General features: G+C 53.2%; 1 protein-coding gene across 2 annotated transcripts; it reads left to right on the top strand.

Annotated features, from left to right (window-relative positions):
* Positions 1-4,737: 4,737 nt before the first annotated feature.
* On the top strand, positions 4,738-20,261 carry Pomgnt2 (protein O-linked mannose N-acetylglucosaminyltransferase 2 (beta 1,4-)). 2 transcript variants are annotated; one of them, XM_006982888.4, is made up of 2 exons: positions 4,738-4,900; positions 17,975-20,261. In XM_006982888.4, the coding sequence occupies exon 2, from the start codon at positions 18,083-18,085 to the stop codon at positions 19,823-19,825; it is 1,743 nt and encodes a 580-aa protein (XP_006982950.1). In that variant the 5' UTR covers positions 4,738-4,900; positions 17,975-18,082; the 3' UTR covers positions 19,826-20,261. The 2 variants fall into 2 exon arrangements, with proteins under 2 accessions (XP_006982950.1, XP_015856943.1); XM_016001457.3 differs by lacking the exon at positions 4,738-4,900 and adding an exon at positions 4,911-5,136.
* The last annotated feature ends 634 nt before the right edge of the window (positions 20,262-20,895 follow it).

The following is a 20,895-nucleotide window of genomic DNA, read 5'->3' as shown; positions in this document are numbered from 1 at the left end:
GTGTGTGTGTGTGTGTGTGCGTGCTTGTGTGTGTGTGTGTGTGTGCTTGTGTGTGTGTGTGCGCGCGTGCGTGCGTGCGTGTTTGACAGGCCAGTTTGGATGAGTTCACAACTGCAACCACGAGGGTCAAGTCCACTGAAGTCCTAGGATGGATTTGTGGCCAACCAGCCACTGAAACACAAGGAGTTGGGCGGGTCCACTGATCTTCCCCATTCTCAAAAGTACACCGCTCCACGTGACACCGGTCTATCAAGTCGGCACGGTCACGATTTCCATTTCCCAAGTGAGAAATTCCGGATTTAAAAGGTCACGTGATGACCCAGCAGATTCATTCAGGTCTGTCTATGTCAAACCCAGGCTCCAGTACTGTCCTCCCACACCCACTCATAACATGCTATAGTTCCTTGTAAAGCAATGAACGTTCTAGAAAAGAGCACGTGACAGACACAACAGAATACCTGACAAGAAGCCACGTAGGGCAGGAGACGATCTGAGGGAGACCATCTGAGGGAGACGATCTGAGGGAGATGATCTGAGGGGGACCATCTGAGGGAGACCATCTGAGGGAGACCATCTGAGGGAGACCATCTGAGGGAGATGATCTGAGGGAGACCATCTGAGGGAGATGATCTGAGGGGGACCATCTGAGGGAGACCATCTGAGGGAGACCATCTGAGGGAGACCATCTGAGGGAGATGATCTGAGGGAGACCATCTGAGGGAGACGATCTGAGGGAGACGATCTGAGGGAGACGATCTGAGGGAGACCACCTGAGGGAGACCACCTGAGGGAGACCATCTGAGGGAGACCATCTGAGGGAGACCATCTGAGGGAGACCATCTGAGGGAGATGATCTGAGGGAGACCATCTGAGGGAGACCATCTGAGGGAGACCATCTGAGGGGGACCATCTGAGGGAGACCATCTGAGGGAGACGATCTGAGGGAGATGATCTGAGGGAGATGATCTGAGGGGAACCATGTGAGGGAGACCATGTGAGGGAGACCATCTGAGGGAGACCATCTGAGGGAGATGATCTGAGGGAGACGATCTGAGGGAGACCATCTGAGGGATATGATCTGAGGGAGACCATCTGAGGGAGACCATCTGAGGGAGATGATCTGAGGGAGATGATCTGAGGGGGACCATCTGAGGGAGACCATCTGAGGGAGACGATCTGAGGGAGACCATCTGAGGGAGACGATCTGAGGGAGATGATCTGAGGGAGATGATCTGAGGGGGACCATGTGAGGGAGACCATGTGAGGGAGACCATGTGAGGGAGACCATGTGAGGGAGACGATCTGAGGGAGACAATCTGAGGGAGACGATCTGAGGGAGACAATCTGAGGGAGACCATGTGAGGGAGACCATGTGAGGGAGATGATCTGAGGGGGACCATCTGAGGGAGACCATCTGAGGGAGACGATCTGAGGGAGATGATCTGAGGGAGATGATCTGAGGGGAACCATGTGAGGGAGACCATGTGAGGGAGACCATCTGAGGGAGACCATCTGAGGGAGATGATCTGAGGGAGACGATCTGAGGGAGACCATCTGAGGGATATGATCTGAGGGAGACCATCTGAGGGAGACCATCTGAGGGAGATGATCTGAGGGAGATGATCTGAGGGGGACCATCTGAGGGAGACCATCTGAGGGAGACGATCTGAGGGAGACCATCTGAGGGAGACGATCTGAGGGAGATGATCTGAGGGAGATGATCTGAGGGGGACCATGTGAGGGAGACCATGTGAGGGAGACCATGTGAGGGAGACCATGTGAGGGAGACGATCTGAGGGAGACAATCTGAGGGAGACGATCTGAGGGAGACAATCTGAGGGAGACCATGTGAGGGAGACCATGTGAGGGAGATGATCTGAGGGGGACCATCTGAGGGAGACCATCTGAGGGAGATGATCTGAGGGAGACCATCTGAGGGAGATGATCTGAGGGGGACCATCTGAGGGAGACGATCTGAGGGAGACCATCTGAGGGAGACCATGTGAGGGAGACGATCTGAGGGAGACCATCTGAGGGAGACCATGTGAGGGAGACCATGTGAGGGAGACCATCTGAGGGAGACCATCTGAGGGAGACCATCTGAGGGAGACCATCTGAGGGAGACCATCTGAGGGGGACCATCTGAGGGGGACCATCTGAGGGAGACGATCTGAGGGAGATGATCTGAGGGGGACCATCTGAGGGAGACGATCTGAGGGAGATGATCTGAGGGAGACCATCTGAGGGAGACGATCTGAGGGAGATGATCTGAGGGGGACCATCTGAGGGAGACGATCTGAGGGAGATGATCTGAGGGAGACCATCTGAGGGAGACCATCTGAGGGAGATGATCTGAGGGAGACCATCTGAGGGAGACCATCTGAGGGAGACCATCTGAGGGAGACCATCTGAGGGAGACCATCTGAGGGAGATGATCTGAAGGAGACCATCTGAGGGAGACCATCTGAGGGAGACGATCTGAGGGAGACGATCTGAGGGAGATGATCTGAGGGAGATGATCTGAGGGGGACCATGTGAGGGAGACCATCTGAGGGAGACGATCTGAGGGAGACCATCTGAGGGAGATGATCTGAGGGAGACCATCTGAGGGAGACCATCTGAGGGAGATGATCTGAGGGAGACGATCTGAGGGGGACCATCTGAGGGAGACCATCTGAGGGAGACCATCTGAGGGAGACCATCTGAGGGAGACGATCTGAGGGAGATGATCTGAGGGAGACGATCTGAGGGAGACCATCTGAGGGAGACCATCTGAGGGAGACCATGTGAGGGAGACCATGTGAGGGAGACCATCTGAGGGAGACCATCTGAGGGAGACCATGTGAGGGAGACCATGTGAGGGAGACCATGTGAGGGAGACCATCTGAGGGGGACCATCTGAGGGGGACCATCTGAGGGGGACCATCTGAGGGAGACCATCTGAGGGAGACCATCTGAGGGAGATGATCTGAGGGAGACCATCTGAGGGAGACCATGTGAGGGAGATGATCTGAGGGGAGACCATGTGAAGTTAACTGAGCCGCTGAAGCCTTCATGGATGCCCGTGAACATGCTGTTTTGTCTTCACACTCATTTGCAGTGACTACGTCTTGGTTAGAGGTTTGACTGAGTATTTACAGGGTCCCTGGACGATTACCAAATTGCCCTGCACAAACTTACCAACGTTCTGTCTCAGCACAGGGGCACTGCCATCTTAGAAATAGCTGTGCAGCGGTGAATGGCCCAGTGGGTACCGGCCCTCTATGCGCAATTCCAGGGGACTGAGTTCCATCCTTGGAACTCACATAAAGATGGACAGAGCCAGTGCCACAGCGTCGTCCCCTGGCCCCATCGGTGTGTTTCCATACGCACCCAACAACCCCAAACACAGGCAACAATGATAATAATAACAATCTTATAAAATAGTTACACACTAGTGGCAGGCGTTCCTCACCTGAGGGTGGAAATGAAGTGTTGTATTTCCGTGGGACGCTCCCGGTCAGTGGCCCTCTGTGGCCGTTCGAATATAATTGGCCCCCATAACCTCATAGGAAGTGCCACTTGTTAACGAAGGTCACTGTGGGCAAACTTTGAGGTCTCTTTTGCTCAAGCTTCTCTCAGTATCGCAGTCCACTTCTTGTTGCCTTCCGATCAAGATGCAGCCAGCACCATGTCTGCCTGCAAGGGGCCAAGCTCCCGCCATGATGATAATGGACTGAACCCCAAATAATTGTTTTCTTTATTAGCGTTGTCAGGGTCATGGTGTCTCTTCACAGCAATAGAAACCCTAACTAAGACAATATCCGAACATTTTTTTTTTTCTCTGAGACAGGGTTTCTCCCTGTAGCTTTGCTCCTTTCCTGGAACTCACTCTGTAGTCCTGGCTGTCCTGGATCTCTGTAGCCCAGGCTGGCCTCGAACTCACAGAGATCTGCCTGGCTCTGCCTCCCGGGTGCTGGGATTAAAGGCGTGCGCCACCACCGCCCGGCTCAGTCTCTGAACAATTTAAATCTTCGTTTTTTGAAGCAAAAAGTCAAGGGAGCAAAAATGCATGAATCCGGAAATGGAGGCACATGTGTTCTGATCATCTACAGGAAGAACTGAGGATGGTTGCCCCTGAGCCCCTGAGGTGGCGACAGTGCTATTGTCTGTAAGCTCCCTGTTGCGTTATATTTTTTGTCTTCTTGTTTACTTTTTAAAAATTTATTTTAATGTGTGTGTGTGTTTACTTTTTAAAAATTTATTTTAATGTGTGTGGGGGTGTGTGTGCGTGGGTGTGAGCGCACGCATGCATGCACGCACGCACGCAGGCACACACACACACAGGCACACACACACACACACACACACACACACACACACACAAGCATGGATGCCTTCAAAAGCCAAAAGAGGACTTCAGATTTCATGGATCTAGAGTTACAGACGGTTGTGAGCTGCCGGATATGGGTACTGGGAACCGAACCCAGGACCTCAGGAAGAGCAGTAAGCGCTCTTAACAACTGAGCCATCTTTCCAGCCCCTTCCTTCATCTTTCCAGTCTTAAAAGCATGCCAATGTATTGATTATTTTGCCTCTAATAGGTGGCATATGGATATTGGTGTATCTTGCATTTAAATTTATTATCAGAAATGAACACCAAGTAGAGCTTCTGGTCTTCCCAGGCTCGTGCAGGAGTTGAAAACTACAACTCCCAGGATTCCTTAAGCCGAAGGGGTGGAGGCCAGAGAGGCGGAGCCCGCGGCTTGCGCACGCGCTCTGGCTCCCGTGTGTGTGCTGTCCACCAGGGCAGGCGCACAGTGAACACCTGCGACACCCGGGCGTCAGGTGGGCAGCGCGGGGTCTGCGGCGCAGCTGGGCCCGGGGCTCCAAGCAGGCGGGGAGCAGATCCGGGCTTCAGGTGAGGCGCTGGGCCGGGCTGGGCTTGGTGCCGGGCCCTGGGCTGCAGGGGAGGCCGGCGGGGCTGGTGGACGCCGCCTGGAGCAGGCGCAGAGGTTGGAGGGGTGGGCCCGTGAGCCTGCCCGGGTGGCGCCCTAGACCTTCCAGCTGGAGCCTGCACAGCCCTGACAGCGGGGACGCACACGCTGGTGCCTGGGAAAGGATGGTGCGCATTTGGCACAGGTGGCGGAAGGAGAGGTGAGCAGAGGGGGCCTGGGCCGTGCCAGCTGCATTTACAGCGGTGCCTGGGCCGGCCTGTCGCTGACCCTTGGGGTCCGTAGGGAACCAGCCGGGCAGTCGATGAGAGGAGCTTGTCTGGCCTGCTTGACAGTGCCGGGGGAGCCACTGAGGGAGGACCCTGATGGGCTTGCCTGTAGGAACGCGTCTTCTCAGTCATTGGTGGGAGTCCTGGGTTAAAGTTTGGGAATCATGCCGCAAGTGATGAGCAGCCGGTATCCTTTGACCTTATGCCAACCAGCCCCCAGAGCCTGCTGGGAAAGAGGATCTCAGGATTATGGGACAGATAACAGCACAGTTCATTTTGGGCATCAGGACTGTGCCGGGGGCTGGACGTTGAAATCTTGGCTCCTTTACTGGCCATGTCCCCTTAATTAACTCACTCGTCTTCTCTGACCCCTGTGGGGGACCAGCCCCCACCATTTCCTGGGTACTTCTGAGGCGTGAGGGATAAAAGATTTAGAAATATAGAGGGCGAGAAACAGAAACACAGGATAGCTCGGGAGAGCCTGGATCCTTATCCACCTTCAGTCTCTGCTAAAGGGCTTTTTATGGGAATGCCAAGGGGTGGAGCAAAAGACCTCCCCCTAGCACAGCCAAGTGCAGACCCTCCCAGACACCTGGTGACCATGCCTGTCGTCCATCCATCCCCTATGCAGCCCTGCTGGGTAAAGCAAGCTCAGCTCTCACTGGGAAACCTCTGTGGGCCCCCACAGGTCCCTCCTTTACCTTCTGTAAAATAGAGTGGAAAACAAATAAACGAAAACAAAAAAACTTTCACAGAGCTTCTGTGAGGATTCCATGAGGTAATGCTGGCGAGGCTTTCTGTCTGGGTCCTGAACACTGTGAGTTCTAGTCCCCGGTCCTGACTTTTCCCAAACTAGCTGCTCCCAGGCTGCCAGGATCTGGGAGCTCAACCAGCCCACCCTTTGACATGAAGGATCTGAGTGATGACAGAAGAAAATTAGCTCCCTTATGCTCATAGGTGGCTGGCAGGTCACTTCCGAGCTCAGAGCCCCCCGGGAGCCTCCAGAAGGGAGCAGAGGACAGGGAGGGTGCTGGTGAGCAGATTCACCGTGACTGTTAACATGTGTCGGAGTGTCAGGATGTCTTCAGTGTTTTCCAATGCTGAAGATTGAATCCAAAGCTTCATGCGTGCTGGGCGATGAACTACTATTGAGCCACAGCCACGCCCCCCCCCCCACTCCTCCCCCACCCCCCCCTCCCCCACTATCTCTTTACTCTTTGCTTTGATTCAAAGTCTCATTAAGTTTCTCAGGCACACCAAAACTATGATCCTCCTGCTTCGTCTTCTTAGAGAATATTGAGAGAGCCAGACAATTAAATTACTCAACACTCCACTCCCAGGGGGCCTTGTCACTCACCTCAACTTGCTGGAGGGACACTCTCCCTCGGGAACTGCTAAAATGATCCCCAGGGTTTTTCCAATTGGACGAGATATTGGAGGGAGAATCCAGAGATGCTCCCATGGGCTTTTGCAGTTCAGGCTTGAGTTTGAACTTCGGCTCCATCCCATAATAGCTATGTGGTACTGAACAATCCATATAACAGCCCCCAGCATATGCCTTTAGTGTGAATGGGGTTCATAACACCTACTTTAGGTCTGTAGCAGGGATGAGACCACAGATGTCGAACACTTGGCATGAGTCAGTAAACAGGTGGTAATTTCACTGTTTCCTTGTAGAGTTGCTATGAGAATAACTGTAGGCACAGTGCTTTGCTCCGTTGGCTCTTTGAATCCACAAACCTGCCCCTCCCTTCACCGTGAAGTAGAAGTGTCTGTCTCTCAGACTGGTGGTAGAGGTTTGCAGTGATTAAGAAATGGTGTAGCAGCCGGCGGTGGTGGCACACGCCTTTAATCCCAGCACTAGGGAGGCAGAGCCAGGTGGGATCTCCGTGAGTTCAAGGCTAGCCCAGTCTGAGATCCAGGAGAGGCACCAAAACGACACAGAGAAACCCTGTCTCGGAAAAGACAAACAAAAAAATTGGTGTAGCATCATTTAGCTGCTAAGTGTCAGGGCCGGAACTCACCTGGCATCTCTGATTGGGGCATTCTTTCCTCCTCTGCTGCCTGTGGGTTCTCCTGTCCAGGAGCCCAGTTAGGGCCCACTGCAGGCATTTCTTAGCCACACATTTGGGTTAGAGCCTGGGTCCATGTGTCCTGCCGTCCCATCAGTGGTGATGCTGAAGGAGGTGGTCCCCTGGGTGAGGTGAGGTGAGGCGTTAGGAAGAGGCAGCCTGCAGGAAGGCGTCCTTAGCTCTCATCCTGGACCTCGTGGGTTGGTGAGAGCAGCCTGGGTGGGTGAGTCTGCAGCCTGGGTAGGACCTAGAAGGCTTTGTTGGAAGAAAACCCTTGTTTATCTGCTGGAAAGAGTGAGAGCTGTGTGCATCTTGGGCAGAGTTCTGCTTTTGGGAGCAGAGCTGTGGGTGTGAGGTCAGAGTGCTGACTGAGTCCCATGCAGCCACTGTAGCCCTGGCTGCCCGAGGGACCTCACTTATAGAGACTTGGGAGAATTTGTTTCCAGAGGCTCTAAAAGGTCGTGGTTTTATAATTGTGTATTGATGGCTGAACCTTCTCAGCCCAGCACCAGGGCAGTGGGGATAATCGTAACCCCGGCTTGCTACCTAGACTCTGTTTAGGATGAGAGAATGGCCACAGTTTCCTAAGCCACCAGCCATAGCCAGGTGTTTTCTCTGCCTGGCTGGGAGAGTAATTATAGCAAGAAGCCCTGGGTTGCTAAGTTACCATGGAAAGCCTGTGGATCTGTGTTTCCAGAGCCTTCCACACCTGCTCTGCCCTTGAGTCATAAAATCTCCCTGCTCCAAGTTCTTCCCTGCTCCCCTAACACTGGAGACCCCATCAGATGGGGTGACAGCTGGGTGTGGGGCTTAAAAATGACCCTTGGAGTTAGGCGTGCTCACATCCTGGTGGGCTATAAGACCTTAAGCATGTGACCTACCCATAGTTGCGATTTTCTCATATTGAGAGAAAATTAAGGGCTGGGGCTGTGGTTCAGTGGTTTGCCTAGTACATAGGGAGCCCCGAGTTTGACCCCCAGCCCCACCAAAGGAGTTGGAGAGAGAAAAGGGAAGATATGAGACCCCGGAGGCCTGCATTGGAAGGCTGGGTGAGGCATACAGGAAGGGACTCCGGACAAAGCCAGCATAGTAGGAGAAGCCAGGTGGTGGCAGCATTGGCCTTAACTCGGCACCAGAGGCCAGCAGCCTGATCTGGCCAGCACAGATAAATCTTGCATTTTCTATGGCGTCTCTCAGTCTCATCAGTGCCTACCCTCGGACCCAATGTGTCTATCAGAAAATCAGACCACCTGTGCTGCAGGCAGGCCCCTTTTCCAGGCCATGCAGTGTGCGCAGGCCTCAGCCACACTCAGGAAGGAGATGAGGACCCTTTCCTGCCTATCCCTGCTGCTGCTGCTATTGAAGCAAAGGCTTTCTGTGGGTTGCCACGGTTACGTTTGGTCCAGAGCTTTGAGAAGGGTGATGGCAGCTGTATTATAAGGACCTGGAGATGCTGTCCAGGCGCTTCTTTCTCAAGAGGCTTGCCTTCTCAGCTGGCCGGCAGGATGACGTGGCATTGCCAGTGTGGGCCGCTGGCAGCTGTTTGGAATACCCTCTTCTTCCCTGGCCTCATTTCGCACCACCTCCACACCACAAGCAGCGGTGTCTGCCCGGGAAAGATCAGGTGGGGGAAGCTTTTCTGGAAGTTTCCGATGGGGAAGCTGTCTCAGTCTGCACTGTCCTGGGACTTCAGCTTGGAAGTCACGTCAGCCAAGTTAGCCAGGTTTAGTAACAGGGAGGGAGATCCTCGGCTGGGTCCACCATTTCCTTGTGGCTGAATGCAAATTCCTTCAGAGGATTGCAGAACTGCGTGATGTCAGAACAGCTTTACGTCGAAACTGGGCACATGGTGGAATCATCTGGAAGTTTTATCAGAACATGGGTTCCTGAGCCCAGCTGAAAGAATTCTGGGTCATGCATATATGGGCCACAAAAGTAGAAGAGCTGTACCTACCCCTTGAGCAAGCTCTACGACCCCAAAGGGCTCCTGGGTCTTCCTTCCCCGGGGAAGGGACCTGTTCCTTTAAGTATCCTACATTTGGTAGAATTTCTAGTGCTTTCCCCACGGGGCTGCCTCAAGGTGAGTGTCTCACAAAGATTCACAGTGTGAACTGGGGGTCAAGTGTGTAGACTGATTCCTGGCAGAAGTGCATATCCTGAACTTGACAAGAAAGATAAACCCAGATTGAGGCATGTTAGGAAAAAAAAATAGCTATCTGGCTTAAAGACTGTCAAGGTTGGGGTTGGAGAGATGGCTTAGAGGTTAACAGCGTGTGTTGCTCTTGCAGATGGCCAGAGTTTGATTCCTAGCATCCACATGGTAGTTCACAACCATTCGTAACTTTAGTTCCAGAGTATCCAACACCCTCTCTTCCATGGGTGCTGTACATGCATGCAGGAAAAACACTTGGAAGATAAAAAACAAACTTTAAAGAAACTGTCAAGGTCATAGGAAAGACTAAGAAGGAATCCCAGATAGAGAGGTGAGAGATGTGACTCTTCATCCTGGCTTGGATTTTGGACACAGCATAGGGACCATGGATAAAAATAGTATCATCAATATTAATTTTCTTAATTTGCATTATGTAAGAGAAATGTTCTCTCAAATGTATACTTAATGGCTATCAGGGAAGATGTCACCAGAATTTTTTTGTTTGTTGTTGTTTTGTTTTGGAGACAAGGTCTTGGTAAGTATCCAGGCTGGTGTTAAATCCTCCAATCCACTCCCAAATGCTGGGGTTGCAGGCATATACTACCACACCTGGCATCTAGTTTATGTTTAAATAGTTGAGAAAAGGGTTAAGTGACAGAGTGTGAGAAATGTGTCAACTCAGGAAGAATCTAGGTGGGGGCTGGTTTCCGTACTCTGCGGCTTTTGTAAGCTGGAGTTGTTTCCTTGTAGAATGAGGAGGTTGCAGACGGCAGAGCCAGCCCCACGGCCAGCCCCACCCTGAGGTCTCCTTTGTACTTGAGCGGCTTCCTGCCCTCCCTTCTCTTCCACTGTCTTTAATATAAATGAAAATTGTCACTGAGGTGAAACAGAGGACCGAACGTGCACCCAGTGACGAGCCAGTGGGTGGTAGTGTCACCATTAGGAGAGAGGAGGCTGAGAGTACCACCGCAGAACGAGACCAAGGGGACCCCAAGCTGAGGTGGTCGTCCCCCTCCTGTCTTAAGGCAGGGTTGCAGACGCCCTGGATGCCTGACAGCTGCCAAGTGGCTTCCCTACAAAGGGCTTTACAGGTTCCCCTTGAGGAGTCTCCCTGGTGAAGCCAGCTTTCCAGCAGCCTCACGGCCTGCTGTCTCCACCCCAAAGCCTGGAGTTCCCATTGACTGTGTGGCGTGGCCCCTGCTGAGGTGGTCTCGTGGTTTGCTGTGTCCAGGAGAACTGCACACAGGAACATAGCGATCACCACCAACCACGCCCCGCTAAGCCTTGCCCAGAACTCATCCACCCACCTCCAGGTAGAGCTTCTTTGGTCTCTTGTACCTGTGTGTGCTGGGCATACTTTCTGGTGTTTTTTACTGTCTTTCCTACCATGGGCATCTCCTGGAGTCTTGATGGATTCCGTCTCACATGGGGTCCAAGTCCTACCTGACATGGACGTTTTGGGGTCTGGGTAGTCCCTGTAAGAATTGGTTTTGAGCTGGGCAGTGGTGGCACACACCTTTAATCCCAGCACTGTGGAGGCAGAATCGGGTGGATCTCTCTGTAGGTTTGAGGCCAGCCTGGTCTAATAGAGAGTTCCAGGGCATCCAGGGCTGTGCAGAGAAACCTTGTCTTGAAAAACAAAAAACAAGAACAAAATTTGTGGTTTTTTTCCTGCAGTTTTCACCTTAAGAACTTGTAATATCATACTCCCTGTGCCCTGTGTGAGCCTGGGCCCAGTCAGCTTCCAGTGAGACCGATTCGTGCTAAGGAGGTGGACCCCAGGCTGTGAGCAGATGCCTGTGTCCCCAGGGAACAGTTCCCTTGTAAGAGGGTTGCAGGCCAGCAGGGGAGGCCGAGCCCACCTCCAGCTCACCTGACCCTCCTACCTGCACAAGAAGGGCCGGGCTAATCACCCATCGCACCAGGGCAAAGGAACTCGAGCCTCTTGGAGTTTTTCTTTGAGTTGAAACCCATTCATTGTTACATCAGCTGCTGACACATGGTTCAGTCTCCAGCTCTGAGTTCAAGAGGGTGTTTTCCAGGTCAAGGTGTTAGTATAAGAATGTGAATGGGTAGACGGTGAAGGCTGGAGAGATGGCTCAGTGGTTAGGATCCCATTCTGCTCTTGCAGAGGGTCTGAGTTCCAATCCCGGCCATGTCTGCTGGCTCACTCACGTCTGTAACTCCAGCTCCAGGGGAACCCAATATCTCTGACCTCTGACCTCCACAGGAACTGCACTTATGTGCACACACACACACAGAATTAAAAATAAAAATAAAATAAAAATCTAGCCAGGCGGTGGTGGCGCATGCCTTTAATCCCAGCACTCGGGAGGCAGAGCCAGGCAGATCTCTGTGAGTTCAAGGCCAGCCTGGTCTACTGAGCGAGATTCAGGAAAGGTGCAAAGCTACACAGAGAAACCCTGTCTCGGAAAAAAACAAAAAAAATCTAAAAACAAAACCAAAAAACCTCAATCACGTGAGCGCAGAACTGCTCAATGCACCTTTTTTTTTTTTTTTTAAGATTTATTTATTTATTATGTATACAGTGTTCTATCTGCATGTATTCCTGCAGGCCAGAAGAGGGCACCAGATCTCATTACAGATGGTTGTGAGCCACCATGTGGTTGCTGGGAATTGAACTCAGGACCCCTGGAAGAACCTCTGAGCCATCTCTCCAGCCCCTCGATGCACCTTTATAGTTAATTGCTACATGTTACAAAGGTGCTTGGGCTGTCTGCATCCTGCTGAAGGAATGATTCCCTTCGCAGGAAGTCCAGTGTGCTTTAAATGTGCAGCTTTTCTCAGCCTTAGGCTCATATGTAGTTTTGGTGCACATACAACATCGTGTAACTAACTACCTGGTAAACAGGAAAGTGGAGGAGGTTGGAAGAGATTGTCCTGAGGGGCAGCCCGACCTTGTGGAGTGTGTTTGAGCTTACCCACTTGGAGCGACTGGGACAGCCGCCTGCCACCTGAAGCTTCCATGGTTCGGCACTAGTAAACCCATGCTGTTTTAGGCTAAAAATACTTCTCAGTGTCAAAGTAAGGATTCTACCGTTTTCAGCAGCAAATTCGGGCAGCTTTTAAAAGTCATATTGCCAAATCGTTAGTGTACAACCATCCCCCACCTCTCCTGGACTGGGCCACCCCATCCTTGTCTTCACTCGGTCTGTACAGTTGCCAGAAATTAGGGCTTTTCACATTTTATCTGCGGAAATCAGAAGAGTGCTGTGAGAGGCTGAACTGCCCTAACCCAGGGCCCTGAAGTCTGAACCTCCAGCCTCCAGTACTGTGAGGAGGTAAGTCTGTTGTTTAAGCCACCTAGCCCATGGTGGTAGTTGTCCCAGCCTAAGGCCACTGCTGCCCTGCCAAGCTCTCAGCAAGCTGAGCTTTAACTGTGCCTCCCCTGCCCCAGGCTCCAGGTCATGTGGTCTGCCCTGGCTCTGCTTTCCCATTGGCTCCCGATCTGTGAGTTTGCAGCCATGACTAGTCTAGGATCCTGGGATGCTTCTTCCATGTCAGACCTTAAGGCCCATGTGGGGTTGTCTGGGGCCGGCCAGGGCATTCAGGAAATGGAGACTGTGTCCATGCTAGATGTCCAGGCTGGTGGTGAGTCCTGTCAGCAGTAAGTCTCACCCTCACTGCCGGGCTGTCGACAAGTGTGCCAGCATCCTTGTGTCCGCCTGTATTTAAGGCTTTTGTGGACGTAAGTCTCGCTCTGTCAAGCTCTGTCCTGACTGAGCCACTGAACTGAATTCATCCTAACCACACTTCCATTAAGGTTTCTAACTGTGACTGTAGCAGACAGTGCCCAAGTCCGCAGATGAGGAGAGGTTTGAAGAGGAAAAGGAGCCAACCTAGGCCTTGAGGCCCATTCTGTCTGCATCTGAGCTTCTGTACCCACCTGACCTTGTTCCTCCTCTGGGGACTATTTTGGGCTAGCCCCTTGGGAAGTGGGAATTATTAAACAAAGGCCAGGCCAGGTGACCATGTGATGTAGTGAAGCGGAGGGGTCATCAGATGGGAATTGGCAGGAAACCGCTTTCCTCCCTGATGGCTTCCCTCCCTGACGTCTGGAGGCAGGAGGATGGCGTGCAGTGATGGCCACCTCACCCCAGCAGCTGTTACTGCTCCTCGGCACGTGTGCCTTGCTGTGACCACTGAATCAGGTCAGGTGTCACAGGCTTCAAGTCTCCTCTGCCACAGTGAGACCTGAGGTCACAGAAACCATTCGTCATTTTTGTGTTTGTCTCCTCCACTAACCTGGCCAGTGCAGAACCTCATTTCCCATTCTGTTGGCATTCTCTTAAGACTTTGGACTCTGTTCCATAAAAATATGTGCATACATAATTTACATATCTTTAAACATAAATTTACATATGCATATATACTGGGTGTGCATGTATACATACACACACACACATACACACACATGCAAGCACACACATACTGTATCGCTCACACTGACTTGTACGTAAGATCACTGGAAAATCTGGTTCACTTGCTATGACCCACCCACCCTCTGCTGCCCCGCAAAGTAGGAATGCTGCCTCAGCAATACTGGCTGGTGTCCATCCCTCTGCTGGTAGTACACCATGCTGGTGGTTAATCATGTTCAGGGTTGGGCCTGTCCCCATCTATCCAGTGCCTACCATTGGGACGATGAAGGAAGAACACTAAGGTCTTTTGTCATGAAAGATTTGAGGACACAGCTTTCCCTGAGTCACAGCTCCAGGCCTTAGCAGGCATGTTTTGTCTCCAAGGTGATTCTAGGTCCTGTCAGGTTGGGACAGGACTCATCGAGAGCCTGGCTTCTTGCTGGAGATGGAGGGTGGGCCATCTCCCACACTCTGCCTCACCTGGGCATCATCCTCAGCTCTCTGCTCCACACCTCTCCTGGAAGGAAGGCCCACGGCACAGACCAGTGTGTACCATGGCAGGAAATGTGGGACAGGTGTGAGTGATGCTTTCCAGCTCCTCTCCCAAGTCCCCGGGGAAAGAGGGGGTGCTGAAAATGCTGTGCCTTCCTTCCTTCCGTAGTGGGCATCTTTTCCATGTTCTTTCTAGGGGTCTGGGCTCCTTGAGTAAAGTAACCTGAACTTGAATTCTCAGCACCCACATAAAAAGCCATGCACGGTAACTTGTAACATCTGTAACCCCAGGGCTAGGGGCCGGGGATAGGAGCCAGACAAGATCATCTCTGGAGCTTGCTGGCCAGCCAAGCCAGACTAGCCAAATTGGTGAGCTCCAGGTTCAGTGAAGAGACCCAAAAAATAAGGTGGGGTTGGAGAGAGAGCTCAGCAGTAAAAGTACTTGTTGCTCTTAGAACCCCTTTGGTTCCCAGTTCCCACATGGCGGCTCACAACTATCTGTGACTCCATCTCCAGGGCATTGGATGTCCTTTTCTGGCCTCCAAGGGCACCAAGTGTTCATATGATGCACAGACATCCATGCAGACAAACAGATCTAAAAAGAATAAGGTGGAGAGCCATCGAGGAAGGTACTTGTCTACCAGTGGCCTCCACAGGCATGTGCCCACATGTGCATGCACACCCTCACATGTTTACACACTAGTCACATACAAGTTTGTTTCTAAAAGCTTGTTTCCAGTCCCCTCCACAGCAGAGCATGGAGGGGCCACAGAAGCCACTTGTGATGAGGGGTAGAATCAGGATCAGAGTCCATTTAAAGCTCTGAGGCCATTTCTTAGAACACTGTTGAGATTGGAGCTGGCCCTTTTAACTTCTCTGTCCTCAGCCAGGCGTGAGGCTGTTTTCAGGATGCACATGGTGGGCCTGCATAATCCAGAAACAGACAGGCAGGCTCTTCTTTCTCTGTGTGAAATGTCCATCGACACAGAGCCTCCATCTTGTCAGATCCCGTCTGATGGGAGGCTCTGGGCACTTTCGGAGCCCAGAGGGTGGGTGTGTCCTTCGGCCCTCACAGCATGCTCACCTGCAAACCCTAAAGAACCAGCATAGGTTTTTAGGGACAGTGGGTGGAGACAGGATACGTTTCCCCGGTGGCCCCCGCCTCTCACCCGAGGAGGCTTGCCAGCCCCATTTATTTTTATTAAAGTGCTCCCTGACTCTGTCTGAGATCTGACTCTGCCAGAACTTTTGATCTTGCTGGCCTAAGTAGGATGCCACAATGCAGTGGGGGTGGGATGATGCAGGAGAATGTGGGAAAGACAGGAAGGATGTTATGGTGATCACTGGCCGCCCCACACCTTGGCTTCTCCACGGTGACACCATAAAGGGATCCATTATAAGACTCTCCAGAAGATTTAAAGCATGAAGAACAAGTCCATTGTCCGTCCGTCCTCTGTCCTGGTCCACCTGGGAGTGTGGGGAGGGAAGACACTCAGAAAGGTTAAGCCAGAGTAGTTAGCCCCATGGGTGGACCCAGAGCCATATAGCACAGGTCTGTACACAGTCCCAGCAGAGAGGGGTGTGGTTGCTAACCAAGGTGGCACCGTTCTGGTTGCTGGATCCCCGTTGCTCGGCCATGATTCAGGCTGCCTCGCTGGCTGAAACCCAGTCAGTCCACCCCATGCTTTAGAACACACCGTTGGGCAGAATGTTTTCTCTCACCAAAGCTTCACATTTTCCCCCCTGAAAGGGTAACACCAGAACCTGACATGCCCAGTGAAGTCTTTGTGGCACATTCCATGTCTGTCCTGACCTCTGCCAGTGCAGTATTGGCAGGCCCTGGCATGGCCACCGCCTGAGGTCTCTCCAGCTACCGTGGGTTGCTGCAGTCCCGCTTCCGTCCAGCAGGTGGCACTCGTGTCAAGCTGCTGATCCTCTGTAACGGTGTTTGGTTTGCTGTGTCCGAGGTGTCTGAGGGAGGCAGTTTCATGGACACAGAAGGGTCCCAGGGAAATGGATGCAGCATCATTCTGCTGGGTCTGAGCACATGGCTCAGAAAGCCGTACCCTCCTGGCTTGTGCTTGTCTGTGAGAAGCCAGATGAAGAAAGCTCTCTCACAGCAGACTGGGCAGCATCACCAGGGGCCCGTGTCTCCTGTGCCACCCTTAGCATGCTGTCTGCGCCCTCAAGCCAGCTTGCTTACAGTTGGCAGATGGCAGCCAGGGGACACCCCTTTCCTCCTGTCCCTTGGGCAGGAGCACACACTGGCTGCTTCTCCCCGGTCTGACTGGTCCCTCTTGGCAGCATGTCACTGGGTCAGGCCAGAGCTCCTGAGGTGAGCTCTCCACACCCTGGGTCCCAGGAGACTCAGCACGGGCTCAGAGGAAATGGACACACTGAGGACTCCTTAGGAAGACTGACATCCATGGACATGATCACCCTGTGCTGACCTAACCCAGAGGCCCAGGCCAGGGTACCTTAGTCGGGTGACCGACTGGCCTCTGTCTTCTGTGGCAAGAGTTCTGTGCTTAAAACACTGTTTCAAGTGGCAGTAATGTAAGGGACAGTGCCAGCCTTGCTCTGAAGCAGGTGGCAGCAGTGTACCCGGGGTACTTAGGACTGCACATGTGCTTCATCAAGTGTCCCAGCCCCTCTCTCCCCTGCACTGGAAGCCTCCCTTATCAGGGAATCCAATGGATGAAATGGCTCCATCTGAACATCAGAAAACAAGTGGGTGCCAGGACTTGAATTTCAGCCAGTGTGTCACTCCTGACCACCAAAGCCTGGGACAGGGCTGCCAAATGCTTGCTTTTTCCAAAGGGTGACTGAACTCCAAAAGAAAGGCCACCGAGGCCAAGGGAATGAATGTACCTGGCCTTACTGTGTCTCGGTACTGGCACCGTCTAATTACTGCACTGCCCCAAATGTAGGGGTTCTGTTTGGAGACAGATGTTGGCCCCAAACCTGGACCTTGCTGAAGTTCTGCAGAGGTCTGGTGGTGGTAATGTCTTTCCTTCATAGGGCATCCTCAGAGACCGATGAGACCATGGGGTATTGTATGGTAAAGCAGAGCAGATTCCACCAGCTGCTGCTGTTGAAAAGGGTGTAACACGCAGGCTGCTCATCCAGGCAGAGGGGTTGTTGCTTCTTGCAGCAGCTGAAAGGCATCTTCATTCTCCCAGCTCTGCAGCTGAGTGACGCGGGTGTGATTCGAAGGGCTGTTGAGATGACTGAGTAGTGTCTGCCTACTTAAGCATGAGGACCTACTTACCTCTATAATGGCAGCACTGGAGGGAGGCAGAGACAAGAGGATCCTGGAGGTCACTGGCCAGCCAGTCGAGCTGAGTCAGTGAGTACCAGGTTCAGTGAGAGACCCTGTCTCAAAAATACAAAGTGTAGAACAATCAAGGAAAGACACTTGATTTCTGGCCTCCAAGCACACATGCATACATGTGCCCATGAACACACACACACACACACTCACACACACGAAATTTTAAAAAGCCTAGAACTTGTCACTGGACTTGCAGCTGCTTTTTAGTAAGAGTCGCTTACTTTTTCCTGCCTGGCTGTGGCTGTTACCAGGGAGCTTTGCGGAAGCCGGTGTGGGGGGAGCACACAGTGGGGGGTGCTGAGACTCCTGGCTGGGCTGACTCTCTCTCTCCCTTCACAGGCTTTTTCTTGTCCTCCGGCACACATAGGGATGGATGGGTGAGGCCCCCCTGGGCTGTGGCACTGCCCAGCAGCCGTCATCTCGTTAAGCCCCCTCGGTGGCAGTAGGATGCACCTCTCTGCAGTGTTCAATGCTCTCCTAGTGTCTGTGCTGGCTGCAGTCCTGTGGAAGCATGTGCGGCTGCGGGAGCATGCGGCCACCCTAGAGGAGGAACTGGCCCACGGACAGCAGTCCCTGGATCCGGTTCCGGGGCTGAGGATTGACTACCCAAAGGCCCTGCAGGTCCTCATGGAGGGTGGCACCCACATGGTGTGCACAGGCCGCACCCACACAGACCGCATCTGCCGCTTCAAGTGGCTCTGCTACTCCAATGAGGCGGAAGAATTCATCTTCTTCCATGGCAACTCGTCCGTGATGCTGCCCAACCTGGGCTCCCGGCGCTTCCAGCCGGCCCTGCTGGACCTGTCCACTGTGGAGGACCACAATGCCCAATACTTCAACTTCGTGGAGCTGCCCGCCGCGGCCCTGCGCTTCATGCCAAAGCCAGTGTTCGTGCCTGATGTGGCCCTCATCGCCAACCGCTTCAACCCCGATAACCTCATGCATGTCTTCCATGACGACCTGCTCCCCCTCTTCTACACGCTGAGGCAGTTCCCTGGCCTGGCCCAGGAGGCCCGGCTCTTCTTCATGGAGGGCTGGGGCGAGGGCGCTCACTTTGACCTTTACAAACTCCTTAGCCCCAAGCAGCCGCTGCTGCGTGCGCAGCTCAAGACGCTGGGCCGGTTGCTCTGCTTCTCCCATGCTTTTGTGGGCCTGTCCAAGGTCACCACCTGGTACCAGTATGGCTTTGTCCAGCCCCAGGGCCCAAAGGCCAACATCCTCGTCTCAGGCAATGAGATCCGGCAGTTCACCCGCTTCATGACCGAAAGGCTGAATGTGAGCCACGCAGGGGCACCCCTGGGTGAGGAGTACATTCTGGTCTTCAGTCGCACCCAGAACAGACTCATCTTGAACGAGGCAGAGCTGTTGCTGGAGCTAGCACAAGAGTTCCAGATGAAGACGGTGACTGTGTCCCTGGAGGACCACACCTTTGCCGACGTCGTGCGGCTGGTCAGCAACGCCTCCATGCTAGTCAGCATGCATGGCGCCCAGCTGGTCACGGCCCTCTTCCTGCCCCGTGGGGCCACCGTGGTCGAACTCTTCCCCTATGCTGTCAACCCTGACCACTACACCCCCTATAAGACGCTGGCCACGCTGCCTGGCATGGACCTGCAGTATGTAGCCTGGCGAAACATGATACGGGAGAACACAGTCACACACCCTGAGCGGCCCTGGGACCAAGGGGGCATCACCCACCTGGACCGGGCTGAGCAGGCCCGCATCCTACAGAGCCGAGAGGTCCCCCGGCATCTCTGTTGCCGGAACCCTGAGTGGCTCTTCCGAATCTACCAGGACACCAGGGTGGACATCCCGTCCCTCATGCAATCCATTCGGCGTGTGGTAAAGGGCCGGCCAGGGCCGCGGAGGCAGAGGTGGACAATCAGCCTGTACCCAGGCAAGGTGCGGGAGGCTCGATGCCAGGCGTCTGTGCAGGGTGCCACCGAGGCCCACCTGTCTGTGTCCTGGCAGATCCCGTGGAACCTCAAGTACCTAAAAGTGAGGGAGGTGAAGTACGAGGTGTGGCTGCAGGAGCAGGGGGAGAACACCTACGCACCTTACATGCTGACCCTGCAGAATCACACCTTCACCGAGAACATCAAGCCTTTCACCACCTACCTGGTGTGGGTCCGCTGCATCTTTAACAAGAGCCTCCTGGGACCTTTTGCAGATGTGCTGGTGTGCAGCACGTAGCCAGCAGGCCATGGCCGGGCCTCAGGGGGGTGGCCTTTGCAGCTCAGCTTTCCCAGGCCGGAGTCCTGCTGGTGACTATGGTGATGACGCATCTATTTATTGAGTAGGCCAGGGCTAGGCCTGCTCCCGGAGTCCCACTGCTGCGGGGTGCAGTTTGCAGAAATCTTTGTCCTGAAGAGGTGGCCCCCTCTGCCACGTTGATTGTTCCCACCCAGGAGGAATTCCTTTGTGGCGAGGAGGAGGCACAGGCAGGTCCCAGGGATCTGCTCTTGCTAATTGATTGTGCTGTTTCCTGCCATGGCCTTGGTACAAGTCCTGGCTTCTAGAAACAGTGGTCATGTAGTTGGTGGGCTAGGCAGATAGTCTCTGAGAATTTCACCTGTAGCTGAGTGACAGGTGTGTTTGGAGCAGTGATTAAATGATTATGAACATCGTGGGTCAAGTCTTTTAATGCCTTATTAGCATATATGAATTATACCTTGTATCGGGTGTCATATGACACTTTCATGCACATGTATAATAATACATTTCAGTCCTGTTCAGCCTGTTAACCTTTCCTGTTCCCCTGCTATGGAGCCTTTCCTCTTTCCAACCCACCCCTCCTAGTTTCATGTCCTTTTGAGTGGGTCTTGATATGAGCCAGTGCGTTTCACTGGGTTGCCTGGAAAGCACACGGTTGAGGGTTTGTTTGCACAGGCCTTGCCATCGACTGCCCAACTAAAGAAAATGTCTCCCTCCATCCATTAGCTTTGCTCCTCAGTGAAGGATGAGGCCCCTCAAGCTCGTCCATTTCCATGGTGGGTACGACCCGATCCTGTGTCGGTCATCACAGCTGCTGTGTATCAAAAGGACCCAGAAGTCAGTGTTCCACACCACCACCACCCCTTCTCTTTGCCCCTTTCAGGATGTTCCTTGAGCCTTGGAGACACTGAGATAGATGCCCAGGGATGAGCATTCAGTAGTTAGTCACTTACCCTCAGCACTTACCAGTTACGGGTCTCCGGGTACTGCTAGCCACTGCCAGAGCTGAGAGCAGCGCTGATCCATAGGCATGGAAAGGTGTTTAGAAG

Source organism: Peromyscus maniculatus, chromosome 7 (genome assembly GCF_049852395.1).
Source record: "Peromyscus maniculatus bairdii isolate BWxNUB_F1_BW_parent chromosome 7, HU_Pman_BW_mat_3.1, whole genome shotgun sequence".
Lineage (NCBI taxonomy): Eukaryota > Metazoa > Chordata > Mammalia > Rodentia > Cricetidae > Peromyscus > Peromyscus maniculatus.
The sequence above is the reverse complement of the archived record's forward strand: the minus strand, read 5'-3'. Positions and strand labels throughout refer to the sequence as shown.